Source organism: Oncorhynchus tshawytscha, linkage group LG08, assembly GCF_018296145.1.
Source record: "Oncorhynchus tshawytscha isolate Ot180627B linkage group LG08, Otsh_v2.0, whole genome shotgun sequence".
Taxonomy (NCBI): domain Eukaryota; kingdom Metazoa; phylum Chordata; class Actinopteri; order Salmoniformes; family Salmonidae; genus Oncorhynchus; species Oncorhynchus tshawytscha.
Genome location: NC_056436.1, coordinates 59,677,111 through 59,700,092, shown reverse-complemented (window position 1 = coordinate 59,700,092; position 22,982 = coordinate 59,677,111). Strand labels below are relative to the sequence as shown.

At 43.5% G+C, this 22,982-nt stretch overlaps 1 protein-coding gene and 1 long non-coding RNA gene across 2 annotated transcripts; one reads left to right on the top strand and one right to left on the bottom strand.

Moving 5' to 3' along the window:
• Positions 1–1,618: 1,618 nt before the first annotated feature.
• Positions 1,619–18,238, bottom strand: LOC112256223 (GDNF family receptor alpha-4). The gene is made up of 8 exons (XM_024429312.2): positions 18,114–18,238; positions 8,602–8,883; positions 7,610–7,687; positions 7,042–7,393; positions 6,834–6,943; positions 6,429–6,563; positions 6,086–6,222; positions 1,619–2,632 (listed from the first exon to the last, which is right to left on the bottom strand). Exons 1-8 carry the CDS (start codon positions 18,151–18,153, stop codon positions 2,438–2,440), a joined length of 1,329 nt encoding a protein of 442 aa, XP_024285080.1. The 5' UTR covers positions 18,154–18,238; the 3' UTR covers positions 1,619–2,437.
• LOC112256224 lies at positions 18,228–18,920 on the top strand. Its single transcript, XR_002954381.1, has 2 exons — positions 18,228–18,309; positions 18,556–18,920. It is a non-coding gene; the product is annotated as an uncharacterized LOC112256224 (long non-coding RNA).
• Positions 18,921–22,982: the final 4,062 nt, after the last annotated feature.

Sequence of the window (22,982 nt, the reverse complement as noted above, 5' to 3'; positions counted from 1 at the left end):
AACTTATTTATTTCAGTGATATTGATGTAAATGATTGGTATCCTTTTCTCCTTCTCCATCTCTCAGTCTGTCTGTTGGCAGTGGCGAGGTGTCAGCAGACGACAAACGGCTGCAACAACAATTAAAAAATAACAACAGGCCTCGTAAAGACCCCACACAGGCCTGACAGGCACATCAATCTACCACCTATTCTCCTCCCTGCTCTCAATTAACCCCAGAAGGAGATCTGTGAGCGGCTAGCTGACCTTGGTATTAATGATGCTCATGTTCTACGGAATGGAAGCATAGATCTTCATGTAAGCATGTTCCCCTTTCCTTTAGAAAAGAATGACTGATTGACAGACAATATGTGTAAGGGTCTGTTGTTCAGGTGGACAGTTGGTGTGTGTGTGGGGGGGGGGTTATAATTTGATATTAGGGCCTGGGGAGTGATGCAAGATGCATACTGCAGACCTTCCGTCACTTCAGCCCCTCCCTAACCCCACAACCCCCCACCCCCACCCCCCCCCCCACCCCCTCCTTTCTTTGTCCACCACCATCTCCAACCCCTCCGGATGGAAGTTAATTTTACACGTTCCACAGAAATAGAGGAGACAAAAAAAAACATTAGTGTCAGCAAAAGATTTATAAGACAGAGGAAATATAGGGCCAGCGATTCTCCATGGTATGTTTGTGCTCGAGGGTCTCTCTCTCTGTCTGGTTCACTCTTTTTCTCTCTCCCTCTATCGCTCCTCGCCAACGATTTTCCCCCCAGATCTCACCAGAATATGAAGGGCTCAATTCAATCTAACTCGCATTGCAGTATTTACGCAGTAGCTTTTTCCAATGATCAAGTTAACTGACAGATTGATCTTTGGTACTGAATAAAAACCCACAACTACTACCATGGCAACCACTCTCACAGGTATGCTTTCACTTTTCAGAATTAGAAATGTGTGGGAACGGGATGATTATTGTGAACATAAGACACTGGTGGGTTTGAATGAATTCCAGCCAAAGAGTTCACACCAGATCACATTATCTCAATTGAAACAAGTAAAAAGTGCAGAGGAAATGGACGATATACCAGAAACTCACTCCCTCTTTATCCCTTGTATTCTATTGCTCTCTCTGTTTCTCTCTATCTCTCTCTCTGTTTTTCTCTCTCTCTCTGTTTCTTTCTATCTCTCTCTCTGTTTTTCTCTCTCTCTCTGTTTCTTTCTCTCTCTCTCTCTCTCTCTGTTTCTTTTCTCTCTCTCTCTGTTTCCTTCTCTCTCCCTCTTTGTCTCATTCTCTCTCTCTCTGTTTCTTTCTCCCTCTCTCTCTATTTCCTTCTCTCTCCTTCTCTGCCTGCGAGTGTCAACCCCAGACGGGCGTCCACACCTACTGAGAAGATATTAGATTTTTTATTACTCATATTGTTTCAGTTTTTTTGATGATGCTGTTTTATTTGTATTTCTGCAGCTGGTTTTTCTCCCAGGCCTGTGCTGAGTCATTTAGACACAGATAGAGCAATAAACCAAAAGCGCTTGCATTATGAACACCTGCTCTTTGCGTGACAGACTCACCAGGTGAATCCAGGTGAAAGCTATGATCCCTTATGGATGTCACTTGTTAAATCCACTTCAATCAGTGTAGATGAAGGGGAGGAGACAGGTTAAAGAAGGATTTCTACGCCTTGAAACAATTGAGACATGGATTGTGTATGTGTGCCATTCAGAGGGTGAATGGGCAAGACGAAAGATGCAAGTGCCTTTGAGGCGCACCGGCTTGTGTCAAGAACTGCAACGCTGCTGGGTTTTCATGCTCAACGGTTTCCCGTGTGTATCAAGAATGGTTCACCACGCAAAGGACATCAAGCCAACTTGATATAACTATGGGAAGCACAGGAGTCAACATGGGCCAGCATCCCGGTGGAACGCTTTCGACACCTTCTAGAGTCCATGCCCCAACGAATTGAGGCTGTTCTGAGGGCAACTCAATATTAGGAAGGTGTTCCTAATGTTTGGTATACTCAGTGTACATTCCTTCCTAACACTGACTGTAAGCACTTCTCCATCACTGGAGAGTACAGAGGTATGAATGGACAGAGTGAAGCTTGGATATACTAAAGCGCCATCGGACTCATGGTAACCTGTCACTTCTTCACCAAAGGAGGAAATTACTCACATATCATATATCAAGTCACTCAGTTTAACCCCCCTCTGTCACTGTGGAGTTGGTTCACCTCTATGTCTGTCATACACAAAAAGTCTCCATCGGGCAAAACCATCACCTGACAGTGGGAGGTGAAGCAAAAAAAAGAAAACAGACTGTACAAGACTGTCTCAAAAGGAAGAGAGAAGGAAGGAAGCAATAAACACTAGAGGTCCTTTATCTTCTCTTATTTTCTCCCTCCTCTCTCTCTCTGTGCCTTTCTCAGAGTCTCTGTGTCTGTGTGCAAGGGCCCCGCCCCTCCTTACCCCCAGCTCAGAGAGGCAGACAGTAGCAGAAGGAGCAGCAGCAGGGAGGGAGGGGGGGCTGAGGACAGACGGGGGGACACCCCCCCACCCCCAGAACCCAGATTGGACACCGTGGCCTTCTCAGCATAGAGAGGGATCACGTCAAACTGACCCCCCTCCTCCTCTTCCTCCTCTTCCTCACTCTGCTCCACCTGAGATAGAGAGAGATATATATATTGTTAGAGGAGAGGAAGAGAGAATGAGATGAGGGATGAGTGAGGAGAAGAGAGGGGAGAGAGAGAGAGAGAGAGAGAGAGAGAGAGAGAAGGAGAGAGAGAGAGAGAATGGAGCGAGGGATTACAATGTGGAACACGGAGACGAGGGAGAGAGAGAGCAAGAGCAAAGAGGGGAGAGAGAGAGAGAAGGAGGACGGAGTAGAAGGAAGGATTAGGGGAGAGAGTAAAGGAGAGAGAGAGAGCGAGAGAGAGACAGATGGGCATGCATAAATTAATACTGATGAAGTCTGATTGATGCACAGCCTCTTGCGAACACCTTCATCTAATCCTCTCAGAGAGAGAGATGAGGGAGAGGGAGGGAGACAGAGAGAAAGAGAGAAATTAAGAGATGTAGAAAACGTGAGGGAGAGAGAGAATTGAGGAGAGAAAGAGAGAAAGGGAGACAGACAGCCAATGAGAGAGAGAGGGACAAGAGCGAGAGAGAGACAGAGAGAGAGAGAGAGAGAGAGAGAGAGAGGGAGTATTGGAATCCCCCTGGTCTAGCTCGCAGCTCAGATAATCTCTAGCTGTGTTGAGCATGCGGGGAGCAGAGGAGACATAAAGCGCTTCACTGTCATTCTGCTCAATGGACCAGACAGGGTTTAGCAGTCAGCCACCAGCGGTCACTCCTGTGGTCAATGGTCATTCCAGCAGCCTGTTGTCACTGCAGTGGTCAATGGCCAGAGTGCTAGAGGTGTGTACTAGGTTGAACATTCGGTACTTGATGGTTAGTGTTCAGTCAGGTGGTCAGTGTCTAATCGAACGGTCAGTCAGTGGTCAGTCCATCTGTTTGTGGTCAAGCTGGCAGTGGTCAGTCCATCTGTTTGTGGTCAAGCTGGCATTGTTCAGTGCAGGGTTAAGCTGGCCTGGAAGTGGTCAGTGCTGGGTGGAGTGGTATTTTACTTTGCTTTATTTGATTGCCAGTTGTGTGATTAGTGTTTGGAGGAGCAATGTATGTTTCTGAGTGATGGTAATTCAGCTAAAATGGTGAGTCGTTCAAAGTGTTGAGTAATGTTGAATAGTGTTCAGTAATGTAAGGTAGTATTGGGTAGTGTTGAGTAATGTTATGTAGTATTGGGTAATGTTAGGTGGTATTGGGTAATGTCAAGTTATGTTAGGTAATGTTGGGTAGAGTTGAGCATTATTAGGTAGTATTGGTAATGTTGAGCAATGTTAGGTAGTATTGGGTAATGTTAGGTGGCATTGGGCAATGGCAGGTTATGTTAGGTAATATTGGGTAATGTCGAGTAATGTTAGGTAGTATTGGTAATGTCGAGTAATGTTAGGTAGTATTGTTAATGTTGAGCAATGTTAGGTAGTATTGGGTAATGTTAGGTGGCATTGGGCAATGGCAGGTTATGTTAGGTAATATTGGGTAATGTTGAGTAATGGCAGATTGTATTGGTAATGTTAGGTGGCAGTAATGTTATGTTAGGCAATATTGGGTAATGTCGAGTAATGGCAGATTGTATTGGTAATGTCGAGTAATGTTAGGTAGTATTGGTAATGTTGAGCAATGTTAGGTAGTATTGGGTAATGTTAGTTGGCATTGGATAATGGCAGGTTATGTTAGGTAATATTGGGTAGTGTTGAGTAATGTCAGGTAGTACTGGGTAATGTTAGGTGGTATTGGTTAATGTCAGGTTATGTAAGGTAATATTGGGTAATGTTAGGTCATGTTGGGTAGAGTTGAGTAATGTTAGGTAGTATTGAGTAATGTTAAATGGTATTGGGTAATGTTGACTAATATTAGGTAGTATTGGGTAATGTTAAGTAATGCTAGGTAAATTGGGTAATGTTGAGTAAAGTTAGGTAGTATTGTGGGTGGGTGGGGTTATATCCTGCCTGTTTGGCCCTGTCCGGGGGTATCGTCGGACGGGGCCACAGAGTTTCCTGACCCCTCCTGTCTCAGTCTCCAATATTTGTGCTGCAGTAGTTATGTGTCGTGGGGCTAGGGTCAGTCTGTTATATCTGGAGTATTTATTCTGTCTTATCCGGTGTCCTGTATGAATTTACGTATGTTCTCTCTAATTCTCTCTCTTTCTCTCTCTCTCTCTCTGAGAATCTGAGCCCTAGGACCATGCCCCAGGACTACCTGGCCTGATGACTCCTTGATGTCCCCAGTCCACCTGGCCGTGCTGCTGCTCCAGTTTCAACTGTTCTGCCTACGGCTATGGAACCCTGACCTGTTCACCGGACGTGCTACCTATCCCAGACCTGCTGTTTTCAACTCTCTAGAGACAACAGGAGCGATAGAGATACTCTGAATGATTGGCTATGAAAAGCCAACTGACATTTACTCCTGAGGTGCTGACCTGTTGAACCCTCGACAACAACTGTGATTATTTGAACATCTTGGCCATGTTCTGTTATAATCTCCACCCGGCACAGCCGGAAGAGGACTGGCCACCCCTCATAGCCTGGATCCTCTCTAGGTTTCTTCCTAGGTTCTGGCCTTTCTTGGGAATATTTCCTAGCCACCGTGCTTCTACACCTGCATTGCTTGCTGTTTGGGGTTTTAGGCTGGGTTTCTGTGCAGCTCTTTGTGACATCAGCTGATGTAAGAAGGGCTTTATAAATAAATTTGATTGAAATGGGATATTGCACAATGTTAAGCAATGTTATGCAGTATTGAGTAATGTTATGTAGTATTGGGTAATGTTGAGTAATGTTAAGTAGTATTGGGTAATGTTAAGTAATGTTAGGTAGTATTGGGTAATGTGGAGTAATGCTAAGCAGTATTGGGTAATGTTGAGTAACACTAGGTAATGTTCAGTAATGTTATGTAGTATTTGGTAATGTTGAGTAATGTTAGATAGTATTGGGTAATGTTGAGTAATGCAAAGTAGTATTGGGTAATGTTGAGAAATATTAGGTAATGTTGAGAAATGTTAGGTAGTATTGGGTAATGTTGAGAAATGTTAAGTAGTGTTGGGTAATGTTGAGTATTATTACGTAGTATTGGGTAATATTGAGTAATGTTAGGTAGTATTGGGTAATGTTGAGTAATGCTAGGTAGTATTGGGTAATGGTGAGTAATATTAGGTAATGTTGAGAAATGTTAGGTAGTATTGGGTAATGTTGAGAAATGTTAAGAAGTGTTGGGTAATGTTGAGTATTATTACGTAGTATTGGGTAATATTGAGTAATGTTAGGTAGTATCGGGTAATGTTGAGTAATGTTAGGTAGTATTGGGTAATGTTGAGTAATATTAGGTAATGTTGAGAAATGTTGGGTGGTATTGGGTAATGTTGAGAAATGTTAAGAAGTGTTGGGTAATGCTGAGTATTATTACGTAGTATTGGGTAATATTGAGTAATGTTAGGTAGTATTGGGTAATGTTGAGTAATGTTAGGTTAGCATTGGGTAATGTTGAGTAGTAGTACTCACAGCGTTGTTACTGAGCTCATCCTGGGCGTTGTTGCTGAGTTTGTTCTGCTGGTCCAGGGGGGAGGGGCGAGGGGAAGGGGGAAGAATGCTCTCCACTGGCCGAGGTGGAGAGCTACCCATGGTACTTATGGAGTGCTCTGTGAGACGGACAGATAGACACAGTACATTACATATTGTGTGTGTGTGTGTGCATGTTCACATGAGTGCATGAGAGCGAGTGTAGCTGACCATGTGACAGATTGATGGATTGAAGTGTCAAGTAGTAAATGAATTGCTTGCCGTATGAAAATTTTATTGATTGGTTAGATGGTTAATTGACAGGTAGGTGGATGTATAGACTCACCCAGACAGACGTTATTGGTGAACATGTTCTGGATCTTCAGGCAGTTCTTCCATTGGTTGCCACTGCCCTCACAATTGCACCACAGGGCCACGTCCATAGTGCTGTTGCTAAGGTAGTTGGGGGTCATGATGGTGCCTGGAGGAGGGGGTCAAAGGTTACAGAGGTCAACTCCTACTGCAAAAAGTCAAGTCCTACCGCTGGCCATCTGACGCCCCACTCACCCACCCCTGACATGACCCGATAACACCCTCTTGTCATCTTTATCACTCTCTAGTGGTCCACCCAAATCTATATCCTAGAATACTCTTTATTCTCTCCGTCTCTCTCCTCCCTCATCTCACCCCTCTCCATCCTTCATATATCTGCATCGCTCGTTCTCCTATAGCCTCATCTCATCTCTCTTACCGATGAGTCCAGCGTAGGATTTGAGGCACACTGTTCCACTATCTCTGAAACAGGCCGAGGGGGAGTGGCCGGAGGACTGGCAGTTATGCTGGAAATCAGCCAGTCTGGACCTGAGACAGACACACAAACACACACGTACACATATGAAAATGTGAGCGCTTATAAGAGACAAATGTGTTTATGTGTGCGTACATGTTGTGTGTCTGACCTGCAGAGTTGGTCCCTCGTGCAGGAGCTCTGCAGATGCAGACAGTTGGGCTGTTCCCCGTCTCTCTCCTGGTAGGAACAGGAAGGGACAATGGTCTTCCTGCGTCTCTCCCCACACAGTTTGTCAGTACAGGGGCAGAACAACAACCCCAGGCTGTACTCCCCTGGGACACGCTCCAGGAAGCGCCGCAGCGCCCGGTGGCACTTCTGCCTGTTGCAGTGGTCCGAGCCTGGGACGCGCTTAGTGCAGGCCAGGACGTACTCAGACCTCAAGGACCCGCATTTCTCATACAGACCACAGTCCTGGGCTGCCTTCAGACACGCGTTCTGTCCATCTAGAGGAAGAGAGGAGGCTGAGAGAGAGAGGGGAATGGGGAAAGATAGAGAGGAGGAGAGATATAGAGAGGAAGAGGAGAGCGAGGGAGATAGATAGAGGAAAGAAAGTAGACATCTGGTCACTTGAGGGCTGTGTAGATGAGTTTATTGATTGGGTTTTGTAGTGTATTGATATATTGAACAGGAGTGCCTGAGGGTTTTAATGTAATGGGGGAGATTGTGTCGTTGGCTACCTGCGGCCACTATGGAGGCCATGTGAGACATTTCCACTGGCGAGTCGTCATAGGGAGACGCCTCCAAGTCCTCATAACCTACATGATCACAGAGGAGAACATCACATTACAACCTCATCATGACAACATCGGAGACAACGTTATATCACAACCCAACACCATGATATCGCATTGTAACCTAACCATGACACGCAGGAGAGATCACCACGTAATCTATGCATCCCTAATCGTATCATAATCTCCCCACACCACAGGAGACTGAATCACAAGATAACGGAACACGCAGGGAAACATCACATTATAACAGGGACTCAAATCAGACAACCACCATTTCATTATATTCACACAGCTTCTGCCAACATCATAATAACACCTACTCTTAAAATCTATCATGGATATATTTACCTAATAATAGGCATGTTGTTCCAGATTTGAAATAATTACATGGGTGTGGGTACAGCCTAAATATACATATCTTATTCTGTTCATATGTAAATCCCGGTCATTATTTTTCATAATGACACGGTAGGGGAGAGCACTCGCTCTGTTGTGTTAGAGTAGTGTGTAATTACCATATGCATGGTGACTAACAGGGCATGGGGAATAACTCCATTAGCTGTCATTCACCCTCATCGATGTGCGGACGGAATGGCACCCTATTCCCTACGTAGTGCACTACTTTTGACCAGGGCCCATAGGGAATAAGGTGCCCACTATGTAGGGAATAGAGTGCCATTTAGGACGCAGGCAGACGAGTGGCCGTGCTTTGACAGTAGCATCACACAGTGGCTGTAGGGTCGGGTCACAGAGGAAGGCTAAGGGTCCAACCTAGTCGTGGCCAAATGGTGAGTCAAGAACCAGTGGTGCTAGAAGTCTATACTGAATCCTTACTTCTACAAGCTAGTAACAAGCATACACATTTATGTCACACACACACACACACACACACACTTTTCCCTTTTTCACACACGCTCACATGTACACACACTCACTCTGCAGGATCCTGATACTCCAGTAGACTCGGAGGCAGTGCTCCTCTCTGCGTGCGCCGCGCTGACACTTGCAGGCCAACAGGGGGGGGTAGTGCAGGGCGCTCAGGGCCTCCAGGCACCCTATCCTGGCCTTGCTCCCCTGCGGAGCCACCTCCTCCTCAGACACACAGTACCGCAAGGTGCTGTACAGCTCCTTGCACTGGGGATCTGCTTCACACCCACTCTCTGCCTCCACACAGTCCATAATGCCCGGGGGGAGGGGCGGCAAGGAGGTGACCACATCTAGAGAGGGGAGACAGAGAGGGGAAGGGGAGGGGGAGAATGGTCAGCCATCTCTACATTCAAAGACTCAATCATGAACACTCTTACTAACACTTGTAAGGCTGCTTCACGTGATGCGTTGTCTCTACCTTCTTGCCCTTTGTCATGTTGTGTTGCTACCGTGTTGTTGTCATGTGTTGCTACCATGTTGTGTTGTTGTCTTAAGTCTGTCTTTATGTAGTGTTGTGGTGCCTCTCTTGTCGTGCTGTGTGTTTTGTCCGTTCTTTTTAGGTTTAATCCCAGCCCCCGTCCCGGCAGGAGGCCTTTTGCCTCTTGGTAGGCCGTCATTGTAAAAAATCATTTGTTCCTAACTGACTTGCCTAGTTTAATAAAGGTTAAATAAAATGTTTTAAAAAGCCATATTATATGGATGACATTGTAAATGGTCCTCACAATATGGCAGCCAGGGAACCCACTACAGAATGTTGCTTTGGAAAGGGAATGTCCATTCTACAAATATATTTCTCAAATACCATATCCAGGCTGTATCACATCCGGCCGCGATTGGGAGTCCCATAGGGCGGCGCACAATTGGCCCAGCGTCGTCCGGGTTTGGCCGGGTTTGGCAGGGGTAGGGGAGGGTTTGACCGGGGTAGGGGAGGGTTTGGCCGGGGTAGGGGAGGGTTTGACCGGGGTAGGGGAGGGTTTGGCCGGGGTAGGGGAGGGTTTGGCCGGGGTAGGGGGTTTGACCGGGGTAGGGGAGGGTTTGACCGGGGTAGGGGGGGTTTGACCGGGGTAGGGGAGGGTTTGGCAGGGGTAGGGGAGGGTTTGACCGGGGTAGGGGAGGGTTTGGCAGGGGTAGGGGAGGGTTTGACCGGGGTAGGCCGTCATTGTAAATAAGAACTTGTTCTGAACTGACTTGCCTCGTTAAATAAAGGTTAAAAACATGTTTTTTAAATCACTCTGTGCTACAATGTATTTGTCTTCGGGATGAATGCACTGACACTGAATATGAAAAGCCAGTACTGTCCTCTTATATATTTCATTTGCTTGGATGTGAAGGAATTTTCATTGAGTGAATCTAAATGTATTGTGATGAGTGTTCCATATTGTGTGGAGAAAAGCCAGAGCTTACACAGCACGAGGCTTCATATTTGGAAAATACTTCATATTTTACCCCCAAAAATGTTCTGCATTATATTTTTCGCTGCTCTCCACTTTAATTTGTAAGCCAAAAGCAAAATGCTCCCTTGGTAAAATTCAATGGCTCACGCACAGACCTACACACACACACACACATGCTCTGAGAGAGACCTTTTTGCGTCTGGTTTATGCTGTGGGGGAGACTGAGGGGCGGAGCCTATCATAACTACAAAACACAACACCACACATCCACAGGAGGGGGAAGAGCAATCTGTCTGTGACACACGCACACAGACACCCTGCCACACACGCACACTAGATGAATGAAGTGGTTGAGAGAGCAAAAAGAGATTAATATTCAACAGAGCAGCAAATATAAATCGAATATAATGAGTTTCATGAAATAGACTACCCGAGACACTAGGCACAGCATAGATCAACGGGAGAATGCAAATCGACTAAATAAAGTACAGTGGGGTGCATGTACGCTTAAACACCAGAGCACCAACTACAAAAACGAATGACCCAGGTCACTTAAAAACCTGGAAGCTCATCAGACTTCCCCCTAAACCAGTCACGTGTTGCCAGACATACCAGGCGAATCACTCACTGTCACATGACGTCACATTGACCTCATCACCTTTCAAAAGGAGAAGCTGAGGGCCAGTATGTATGTGGATTATAAGACATTATAAATGCTCATACACATGTTTACAGCCAAGTTATAAAGCATTACACCTATAAGGTTTAAGTAGTGTTCCCGTTTCACTTGTAACTGATCCTGGGCCAGTTCTGAGGTGTTGTTCATTAATGGGGCGGCAGGGTAGCCTAGTGGTTAGAGCGTTGGACTAGTAACTGGAAGGTTGCAAGTTCAAACCCCCGAGCTGACAAGGTACAAATCTGTCATTTTGCCCCTGAACAGGCAGTTAACCCACTGTTCCTAGGCTGTCATTGAAAATAAGACTTGGTTAGGGATAGGTCACGGATTGGGAGAGCTGGCTCTAGATCAGTGGTTATGGGTGCAGTGCAGTTTTATCCCAGAGTTCAGTTCAAGGAGCAGTGAGGTGTGATGTCATGCAGTCCCCATGGGTACAGCAGAATGGGCATATGACAGGCTTCCAGTGAAGATAGACACATACACACCAAATTTCCCAGCCAAGGAGACAAAATCCGTACACACCATCTGTTGCTCCTGTGTTTGAGATTCCAAATCCTTGTTCTCAACAAACACACAAACGTGCCCTAGTCTCTCTCTCTCTCAATTCAATTTCAATTTAAGGGCTTTATTGGCATGGCAAACATTTACATTGCCAAAGCAAGTGAAATAGATAATAAACAAAAGTGAAATAAACAATAAATTTTTTTACAGTAAACATTACACTTACAAAAGTTCCATAAGAATAAAGACATTTCAAATGTCATATTATATATATTTATATTTATTATATATATATATATATATTTAGTGTTGTAGTTAAAGTACGAATGGGAAAATAAATAAACATAAATATAGGTTGTATTTACAATGGTGTTTGTTCTTCACTGGTTGCCATTTTCTTGTGGCAACAGGTCACAAATCGTGTTGCTGTGATGGCACACTGTGGTATTTCACCCAGTAGGTATGGGAGTTTATCAAAATTGGATTTCTTTTTGAATTCTTTATGGGTGTGTGTAATCTGAGGGAAATATGTGTCTCTATCATGGTCGTACATTTGGCGGGAGGTTAGGAAGTGGAGCTCAGTTTCCAACTCATTTTGTGGGCAGTGTGCACATAGCCTGTCTTCTCTTGAGAGCCAGGTCTGCCTTCGGCGGCCTTTCTCAATATCAAGGCTATGCTCACTGAGTCTGTACATAGTCAAAGATTTCCTTAATTTTGGGTCAGTCACAGCGGCCTCTCTCTCTCTCTCTCTCTCTCTCTCTCTCTCTCTCTCTCTCTCTCTCTCCCTCTCTCTCCCTCTCTTGCTCTCTCCCTCCCCCTCTCCCTCCCCCATCTCTCTCTCCCTCTCTCTCTCTCCTTCCCTCCCTCCATCTCTCTCTCTCTCCCTCCCTCTCCCTCTCTCTCCCTCTCTCTCTCCCTCCCTCCATCTCTCTCTCCCTCTCTCTCTATCCCTCCCTCCCTCCATCTCTCTCTCTCTCTCTCCCTCCATCTCTCTCTCTCTCCCTCTCCCCCCCTCTCTCTCCCTGCCTCCATCTCTCTCCTCTCTCTCTCCCTCCCTCCCTCCCCCTCCCTCCCTCCCTCCCTCCCTCCCTCCCTCCCTCCCTCCCTCCCTCCCTCCCTCCCTCCCTCCCTCCCTCCCTCCCTCCCTCCCTCTCTCCCTCTCTCTCTCTCTCTCTCTCTCTCTCTCCCTCTCTCTCCCTCTCTCTCTCTCTCTCTCTCTCCCTCCCTCTCTCTCTCTCAAACCCCCTGAAACATACGACTAATAAAACTTCAAACGTGAAACACACACCGACCTTGGCTGTCCTTGTCCCTATCTGAACACACAATCCATATTCCAAACAAAATGTTTTATCAACCCTATCATCACATCTGTACACTATGTATACAGCGCATTTGGAATGTATTCAGGTGTGCCTTGTTAAAAATACATTTGTGGAATTTCTTTCCTTCTTAATGTGTTTGAGCCAATCAGTTGTGTTGTGACAAGGTAGGAGGGGTATACAGAAGATAGCCCTGTTTGGTAAAAGACCAAGTCCATATTATGGCAAGAACAGCTCAAATAGGCAAAGAGAAACAACAGTCCATCATTACTTTAAGACATGAAGGTCAGTCAATCCGGAAAATGTCAAGAACAAGAACTGTTCTTATAGGCACTTTAGTATTGCCAGCCTAATCTCAGGAGTTGATAGGCTTGAAGACATAAACAGCACTGTGCATCAAACAATGCTAAGAGCTGCTGGCAAACACAGTAAAGTGCTGTTTGAATGGATGCTTACGAGCCTATTGCTGCCTACCACCGCTCAGTCAGACTGCTCTATCAAATATCAAATCATAGACTTAATTATAATATAATAAACACAGAAATACGAGCCTTTGGTCATTATTATGGTCAAATCCGGAAACTATAATTTCGGAAAACAAAACCTTTATTATTTCAGTGAAATACGGAACCGTTCCGTATTTTATCGAACGGGTGGCATCCCTAAGTCTAAATATTGCTGTTACATTGCACAACCTTCAATGTTATGTCATAATTATGTACAATTCTGGCAAATTAGTTCGCAACGAGCCACTGTTGCATATACCCTGACTCTGCTTGCACTGAACGCAAGAAGTGACACAATTTCCCTAGTTAATATTGCCTGCCGACATTAATTTCTTTTAACTAAATATGCAGGTTTAAAAAAAAAAATACTTCTGTGTATTGATTTTAAGAAAGGCATTGATGTTTATGGTTAGGTACATTTGTGCAACGATTGTGCTTTTTCGCGAATGCGCTTTTGTTAAACCATCACACGTTTGGTCAAGTTGAGGTAGGCTGTGATTCGATGATAAATTAATAGGCAACGCATTGATAATATGCAATGCAGGACAAGCTAGTTACCCTAGTAATATCATCAACCATGTGTAGTTAAGTAGTGATTATGTGAAGATTGATAGTTTTTATAAGATAAGTTTAATGCTAGCTAGCAACTTACCTTGGCTCCTTGCAGCCACCAGGTCCTTTTGATGCTGCACTCGTGTAACAGGTGGTCAGCCTGCCAAGTAGACCATGCCGATTAATCGGTTGACCTCTAAAAGAAACCACTACTAAAGGACACCAATAATAAGAAGAGACTTGCTATGGCCAAGAAACACAAGCAATGGACATTAGACCGGTGAAAATTTGTTCTCTGGTCTGGAGTCCAAATTGGAGATTTCTGGTTCCAACCGTTGTGTCTTTCTGAGACGCGGTGTAGGTGAACGGATGATCTCCGCATGTGTATTTCCCACCTTAAAGCATGGAGGAGGAGGTGTTATGCTGTGGGGGTGCTTTGATGGTGATACTGTCTGTGATTTATTTAGAATTCAAGGCATACTTAACCAGCATGGCTACCACAGAATTCTGCAATGATACGCAATTCCATCTGGTTTGGGCTTAGTGGGACTATCATTTGTTTTTCAACAGGACAATGACCCAACATACCTCCAGGCTGTGTAAGGGCTATTTTACCAAGAAGGAGAGTGACGGAGTGCTGCATCAGATGAGCTGGCCTCCACAACCACCGGACCTCAACCAAATTGAGATGGTTTGGGATGAGTCGGACTGCAGAGTGAAGGAAAAGCAGCCCAAAAGTGCTCAGCATATGTGGGAAGTCCTTCAAGACTGTTTGAAAAGCATTCCAGGTGATGATGGTTGAGAGAATGCCAAGAGTGTTCAAAGCTGTCATCAAGGCAAAGGGTGGCTATTTGAAGAATCTCAAATATAAAATATATTTTGATTTGTTTAACTCTTCTTTGGTTACTACATGAATCCATGTGTTATTTCATAGTTGTGATGTCTTCACTATTATTCTACAATGTACAAAATAGTAAAAAATAAAGAAAAACCCTTGGATGAGTAGGTGTTCTAAAACATTTGACTGGTAGTGTATATACATTTGAAAAAATTTCTAAAAACCTGTTTTTGTTTTGTCATTATGAGGTATTGTGTGGAAATTGATAAGGAAAAAAAACTTAATCCATTTTAGAATAAGGCTTTAATGTAACAAAATGTTGAAAAAGTCAAGGGGTCTGAATACTTTCCGAATGCACTGTACCTTTTTCATGCATGTTTTTTTATTTCCCTTGTCGTCATCCCTCTTCATGAGGAAATCATAATGGAGTTTACAGTTCCGTCTAGGTTGTTCCAAATGATTTCAATCATTTTCTGATTTGAACGAAACCATTCATACATGTTTTTCCATGGTGGAAGTAGTCAGCAAGTGACTTTTTGGACCTGATTGTGTCTTCACCACTGAAAAAGATAAACTGTTCAGTTTGATATCATTTGAAAGCTTAAAAGCAGGTTTGTCAAACAATTCTAGGATTTCTTTAAAAAATGTTTGAATGAAAAAAATGAATGTAAATGATCTAAAAATGTGTAAACTCCCCCCAAAAATATCATTTTCAGAAATGTTATACTTTAAGACCCTATTTTACATAATCCGAGGTGTTTGTGTTGTGCCCAACATTGGTTGAGACACTGCATAGTCTTGAATACATGGTGGGTGTCATTTCAACCATAGAAATGGAACTCATAGAATGGACCTATCCCTTCAGACCCCTGCAATTTAGCTGGTACACCACTGACATTTAAATTGAATTGAAACTTTAACTTCCGATTACTACCAGAAACATGTCCACCGGTCCACCCACTGTTGAAAGTTAACTTGGGAATGTCTATTCTATTATCTATAGTTCTGTGATTTCAGTAGGTTTCATATGGAAGATAGATAGTTTAATTTATAACAATGAATATTCCCACTCAAGTCAACATTCTACGATGTGTGGAACTCCAACCATCCATGTGGTACCATATGAAAGTTGAAATTTCAACATTATAGTACATTTATAAACAAAAACATGACACCCATGCAGTATTCTGGGTGGGGTGGCAGGTAGCCTAGCAGTTAGAGCGTTGGACTAGTACCCAAAAGGTTGCAAGATCAAATCCCTGAGCTGATAAGTTAAAAATATGTTGTTCTGCCCATGAACAAGGCAGTTAACCACTATTCTTGTCGTTGAAAATAAGAATTTGTTCTTAACTGACTTGCTTAGTTAAATGAAGGTCAAATGTAAAAAAAAATCTATATGATAAACTGGGTGATTCCAGCCTTAAATGCTGATTGGCTGACAGCTGTGGTATGACAACAATTTATTGTTACTGCTCTAATTACATAGGTAACCAGTTTATAATAGCAATAAGGCACCTCGGGAGCTTGTGATATATGGCCAATATTCCACGGCTAAGGGTAGTGTTCAGGCACTCTGCGTTGCATCGTGGGTAAGAACAGCTCTTTGCCGTGGACTATTTGCATTGTTGCCCCCCCCCCCAACCCCTCTTTTACGCTGCTGCTACTCTCTGTATATCATATATTCATAGTCACTTTAACTATACATTCATGTACATACTACCTCAATTATCCCAACTAGCCGGTGCCCCCGCACATTGGCTACCTGGACTATCTGCATTGTGTCCCGCCACCCGCCAACCCCTCTTTTACGCTACTGCTACCCTCTGTTTATCATATATGCATAGTCACTTTAACCATACCTACAAGTACATACTACTTCAATTAGACAGACTAACCGGTGCCTGTATATAGCCTCAATACTGTTATAGCCTCACCACTGTTTTTTTCACTGTCTTTTTACTGTTGTACTTATCTATTGTTCAACTAATACCTATTTTTTAATAAAAAATTGCACTGTTGGTTAGGGCCTGTAAGTAAGCATTTCACTGCAAGGCCTGTTGTATTCGGTGCATGTGACAAATAAACTTTGATTAGATTTGATATTGGCCATATATCTTACCCCCTCAGGCCTTATTGCTTAAGTAAGCTGTACCTCAACAAATGACGGGCTCAACACAAAAACAACCCAGATGACGTAAAATACAGTCTGAGCTACAATATATCTGAACATTATTTTTAAAATTATTTACACGTTTGTAGATAACTGACTTTAAAGCTTAAAAAAAGATTGTTTTTATGAAGATTTGTATTTATTTATATAAATCATAAAGCAATTTGACCACCCTGTTTGTAAGCTTTCAAATGTTATCAAACTGAACCGTTTTCTTTTTCAGTGGTGAAAACATGTCTCATGGTAGGGTGGGGTATGCAAAATGGGTCAACTTTGAGCACCTCTATCTCCTGAATGTGTTGGTATTCAGGTCCAAAAAGTTACTTTCTGACCACTTCCACCATGGACAAACATGTATGGAAGGTTCAAATCAAAAGGGGTGCATTGAGAAAGTGATTCAAATCATATGGAACCTCTTTATGACCTTTTCCAAAGCCATGCTGTTCAAACCCCAGCCTCCCGCTATGCGGTAAAATCCCCTCCGAAGGAAATATCAGGTGGGCTGGAGTCTAGGCCTAATACACTTTGGAACACCTGTCACCGGAGTGTGTGACACGAGATGGGCGCGCGCCCCGGGAGGCAGTCAACACATAGTGCGCGACCCCGCCGTGTGGCGCCCAGTCCCGGTGTCTGTCTCCGCGGCTATTCAAACACACCTGGACGCGCATCTGGCCACAAGCACCTGCGTTGCCGATAAGACGTCAACCTCGATTCCGCTGTTTGCACACCGGTGTCGGTTGAATGCGCTTCCTCATTGAACAACAACTTTACAATTTATTCTGATGTGCGGTTGGAGGTGAGGTGGAATTTGTATTAAGATTTTTTTTAAATCAAGAGACCTGTAAGCCAAAAAGGTGTTCGCGTTAATCAAAACACGTTCATTCGGGACGAGGGAGAAAAAGACACCGCGCTGATATACGATGCGACCCTTGTCGACTAGGCCTAGACCAGCACATCAAACACACAATAATTAACTCGGCTAATAAATACAACTGTCGATCCGTGGGGGAATTATGCGTGCAGCCTATGCCTTAGTCGGCAGCAACTCACAGAGGGAGCGGAGGCTTGGGGATGCCAACTTCCGAATATCCAAAAATAGTGGTTGTAACAAGAGATCATCAACCTTTGCCCAAAGTCTGGAATGGAAATGTCTTAAGTATTTTCCGTAATCAGATCACAAAGTTGAAATTCAAGTCGTTTCCATTTGTTTCCTAAAGTCTCTAATTTCATCAAATATTCCTGCTGTCATAAAGGTTTTATTAAGAGCAGCCTAGATTCAAGGAATACAATCCTTGCAAAGAGTACATTTATTTGGAAAATTAGAAGCCATGCCTGTATCCAAAGCTCACTGAAAACGCGCATTTGAGCCATGAATGTCAAATGTTAAATCAAAGAATTGGCGTTGTGGGCAATTAGCCTTATTACGTCTTCAGACTTTAAATACGATATTAGTAAGGTGTCATGATTGCCGATACAATCATATTGCTAAAAAAGTGATTTTAAGGCTAGAATGACTGACGACAAAAATGGATGTAACACCATTGGACCCCTTCCTGCATCTTACCTTGTATGAAGATGCTGAGCAGTATTCCGAGGAACAACATCTCCGTTATGGGGCGGGAAGAGGCACGGGGACACGGAAAGGGAGATGGAATTTGGACTTCGTGCGTTTGCTCCGCCACGGCTCTATTCGCCCGCACACGACCCGCGTCACTCCGTTCAACGTTACATCCAGCGGGAGTCACGCTCCACAGTTCTGGGTACGTGTTGCTGGTGTATAGTCCTGTATAACGATTAATTCCTTAGATTACACTGGTTGAGAAAACAGCTAACATAGTTTGACTGTCACCACCGCCAAAGTGCGCAGCGTGTAGCGCGTGCACCGATAGACTGAACACAATTAACCAAGACTCCCAAATACAGCTGTGGAACATCAGGTTACTCTGCATCCATAGATAGTGTCAAAATTAGAGAATATTTTTCTAATGCCATTTCTCTCTCCGCAGTGGCACTAGAGGAGCCCGTCTACATGCTGCCGGAGACGTCGGGAGACCATGAGGATGACAGATGCAGTGCAGTTGGGTTATTAACCGGCGGTCCCTCCTCCTCGCGCTCGTCCGTTCACTGTGCGACAGTGGGTTAAATGCCATACACAGCTGCGTCCTGATGATTGGCTCAGAAGTAGAAGTTCTCAGATGCGACCACGGGGGACATATAGTAAGGGGTGTACCAGGCTATATTAAGTATGGACATATTCGAGTGTCCTCATAGTTTCAAACTAAATAGGATTTCATGGACGTTTGTAATTTCATGTAGCTTACCATATTACAACAGCAATGTCTGAATACAGGTCCCCTTATCTTCAGACTAATGACACGATGCCCTGGTGTGTTTGTAAATATTGACCTTCAGACTTTCCTGTCAACACCTCTTACTGTTGTGAAAGATATTGGCTAGTGCACAGGCTATGCTATCATGGCCCCATATCTGTCTGTGGCTTGCCAACTCAAATGCTTATTGTCAAGCCAAACACTCCCTTTATATTGACTGACAAACTTTTCCATTCGGTATATTCTGTTGCTGCCATGCAATGCCATTCTATTCTATTTCACAGTCTATTCTGTTCTGTTCTATTCTATTGAGGGGGTGAGCGTTGAAGTGGATGTGTAGCCTAATGTGCAAGTGGAGAAGAGGCTCAGGGAGGTTTATGGCCGGGCAGCCATAAATAATCATGACAGAAGCGATGAGAGGAGGATCATGAGTCTTTAAATTATTCACGCAATTTCATAATTGGCAAACTCACTGGCTTGAGAACTGTGTAGTTTACGAGCTGGAATCTGCATGCTAATGAAGCCAACCTGTCAGGATGTCACTGATTATAAGACAATGGAACAAGAAAACAATTGGGGTGCTTATGAAAAACATTAGCCTACTGTGTTAGGCCTACTGGTTTCTTGTACAACGATGTTCAGAATATTCAACTTCAAATTTCTAGACCGATGAGAGAGACAGAAACACACCCTATATGACTTCTGCTGTTGCTGGTATTCACAATCCGGTATTCACTGCTTGTTTGCTATTTTCAACATCAAATTGCCAACAGCAATCATTGGTGGTGTCATTTTAATGATGACACACACAGACATCCACATGTTATGGTCTTGTCCGGTCAAATAAATGACAGGCCTTTGTGTTGTCACCCCAGAGGTCGTATAACCCTACAGCCTGCTGGGTAATCACCAGGACCTATCCATTCAGCTAATCAGGGAAGAGATCCTGGACAATACTATGACAACACTGTGACAACACAATGTAACAGCTTCACCACCATCTGGCTAGAATTACTGTTCCACCTTCCTTCTCAACTACCTCTCTCCCTCTCTCTATTCTCTCTTCGACCACCCTTACCAAGGTTTCCAAACAGCTTCTCCCAAACGCAACCTTCTCTGTCTTCCCCGGTTCTCTCTCACACTAGTCCTGCTAAAACTGCTGTCTACTACAATAATATCATACTGTACACTAATACCATTATCCTAAATCAGACCAGATTTATAGACTTATCTTTTCATTAATGTGTACTATGCCTTTGCATCAACATCCATTTGAAAAGGGGGAGAGACATGACCCACTGGCACAAACGTCAATTCAACGCCTATTCCATGTTAGTTCAATGTAATTTCATTGAAATGACGTAGAAACAACGTTGATTCAACCAGTTTGTGCCCAGTGGGGAGGAGAGTAGGGTGAATATCCACACAGGCATATAATACCCAGATATTGTTACAAAATCTCACAAACAATTTCACACGCAATTTCTCTCACTCTCTCTCCCGTTTTATATTATTTTTAGTTCCACTTGATATGGCAAATGACAAAACAATCAAAGGCAGTGAGACGGTAGTTTAACAGCTCACAGCACCAGGAAGACAAAACAAACAAGACATTCAGTGAAATCTACACGATACAGGGGGAAGTGGATACTGAAGGCATTCATCTGAAATGTGTCTTCCTCTCTGTGATTGATTGATTGATACATTTTATTTGACCGTTTAAAACCTGACAGGGATCCTATAGACTTATTTCCATTGTTGCCCCCAAATTCCACGGTGCAAAAAAAAAGAAAATGACATAGATACAGACACATTGAGATACAGACACATTACAGAGATGCAGACACATTACAGAGATGCAGACACATTACAGAGATGCACACATTACAGAGATGCAGACACATTACAGAGATACAGACACATTGAGATACAGACACATTACAGAGATGCAGACACATTACAGAGATGCAGACACATTACAGAGATACAGACACATTGAGATACAGACACATTACAGAGATGCAGACACATTACAGAGATTCAGACACATTACAGAGATGCAGACACATTACAGAGATGCAGACACATTACAGAGATACAGACACATTGAGATACAGACACATTACAGAGATGCACACATTACAGAGATGCACACATTACAGAGATGCACACATTACAGAGATGCACACATTACAGAGATGCAGACACATTACAGAGATGCAGACACATTACAGAGATGCACACATTACAGAGATGCAGACACATTACAGAGATGCAGACACATTACAGAGATGCACACATTACAGAGATGCAGACACATTACAGAGATGCACACATTACAGAGATGCAGACACATTACAGAGATGCACACATTACAGAGATGCACACATTACAGAGATGCACACATTACAGAGATGCACACATTACAGAGATGCACACATTACAGAGATGCACACATTACAGAGATGCACACATTACAGAGATGCACACATTACAGAGATGCACACATTACAGAGATGCACACATTACAGAGATACAGACACATTACAGAGATGCAGACACATTACAGAGATGCAGACACATTACAGAGATACAGACACATTGAGATACAGACACATTACAGAGATGCACACATTACAGAGATGCACACATTACAGAGATGCACACATTACAGAGATGCAGACACATTACAGAGATGCACACATTACAGAGATGCAGACACATTACAGAGATGCAGACACATTACAGAGATGCAGACACATTACAGAGATACAGACACATTACAGAGATACAGACACATTACAGAGATACAGACATTACAGAGATGCAGACACATTACAGAGATGCAGACACATTACAGAGATGCAGACACATTACAGAGATGCAGACACATTACAGAGATGCACACATTACAGAGATGCAGACACATTACAAAGATACAGACACATTACAGAGATACAGACATTACAGAGATGCAGACACATTACAGAGATACAGACACATTACAGAGATACAGACACATTACAGAGATGCAGACACATTACAGAGATTCAGACACATTACAGAGATGCAGACATTACAGAGATGCAGACACATTACAGAGATACAGACACATTACAGAGATACAGACACATTACAGAGATGCAGACACATTACAGAGATTCAGACACATTACAGAGATGCAGACACATTACAGAGATGCAGACACATTACAGAGATACAGACACATTGAGATACAGACACATTACAGAGATGCACACATTACAGAGATGCACACATTACAGAGATGCACACATTACAGAGATGCAGACACATTACAGAGATGCAGACACATTACAGAGATGCACACATTACAGAGATGCAGACACATTACAGAGATGCAGACACATTACAGAGATGCAGACACATTACAGAGATACAGACACATTACAGAGATACAGACACTACAGAGATACAGACATTACAGAGATGCAGACACATTACAGAGATGCAGACACATTACAGAGATGCAGACACATTACAGAGATGCAGACACATTACAGAGATGCACACATTACAGAGATGCAGACACATTACAGAGATACAGACACATTACAGAGATACAGACATTACAGAGATGCAGACACATTACAGAGATACAGACACATTACAGAGATACAGACATTACAGAGATGCAGACACATTACAGAGATGCAGACACATTACAGAGATGCAGACACATTACAGAGATGCAGACACATTACAGAGATGCACACATTACAGAGATGCAGACACATTACAGAGATGCAGACACATTACAGAGATGCAGACACATTACAGAGATGCAGACACATTACAGAGATGCAGACACATTGAGATACAGACACATTACAGAGATGCAGACACATTACAGAGATGCAGACACATTACAGAGATGCAGACACATTACAGAGATGCACACATTACAGAGATGCACACATTACAGAGATGCAGACACATTACAGAGATACAGACACATTACAGAGATACAGACACATTACAGAGATGCAGACACATTACAGAGATACAGACACATTACAGAGATGCAGACACATTACAGAGATGCAGACACATTACAGAGATGC

Coding starts and splice junctions, on each gene's coding strand:
- LOC112256223 (XM_024429312.2), bottom strand. CDS start 18,153: ATGTTGTTCCTCGGAATACTGCTCAGCATCTTCATACAAG. Junction 6,564..6,833: donor ATCCTACGCTGGACTCATCG/GTAAGAGAGATG, acceptor CCCCTCCTCCAG/GCACCATCATGACCCCCAAC. Junction 2,633..6,085: donor ATGAGCTCAGTAACAACGCT/GTGAGTACTACT, acceptor TCTCTATCTCAG/GTGGAGCAGAGTGAGGAAGA.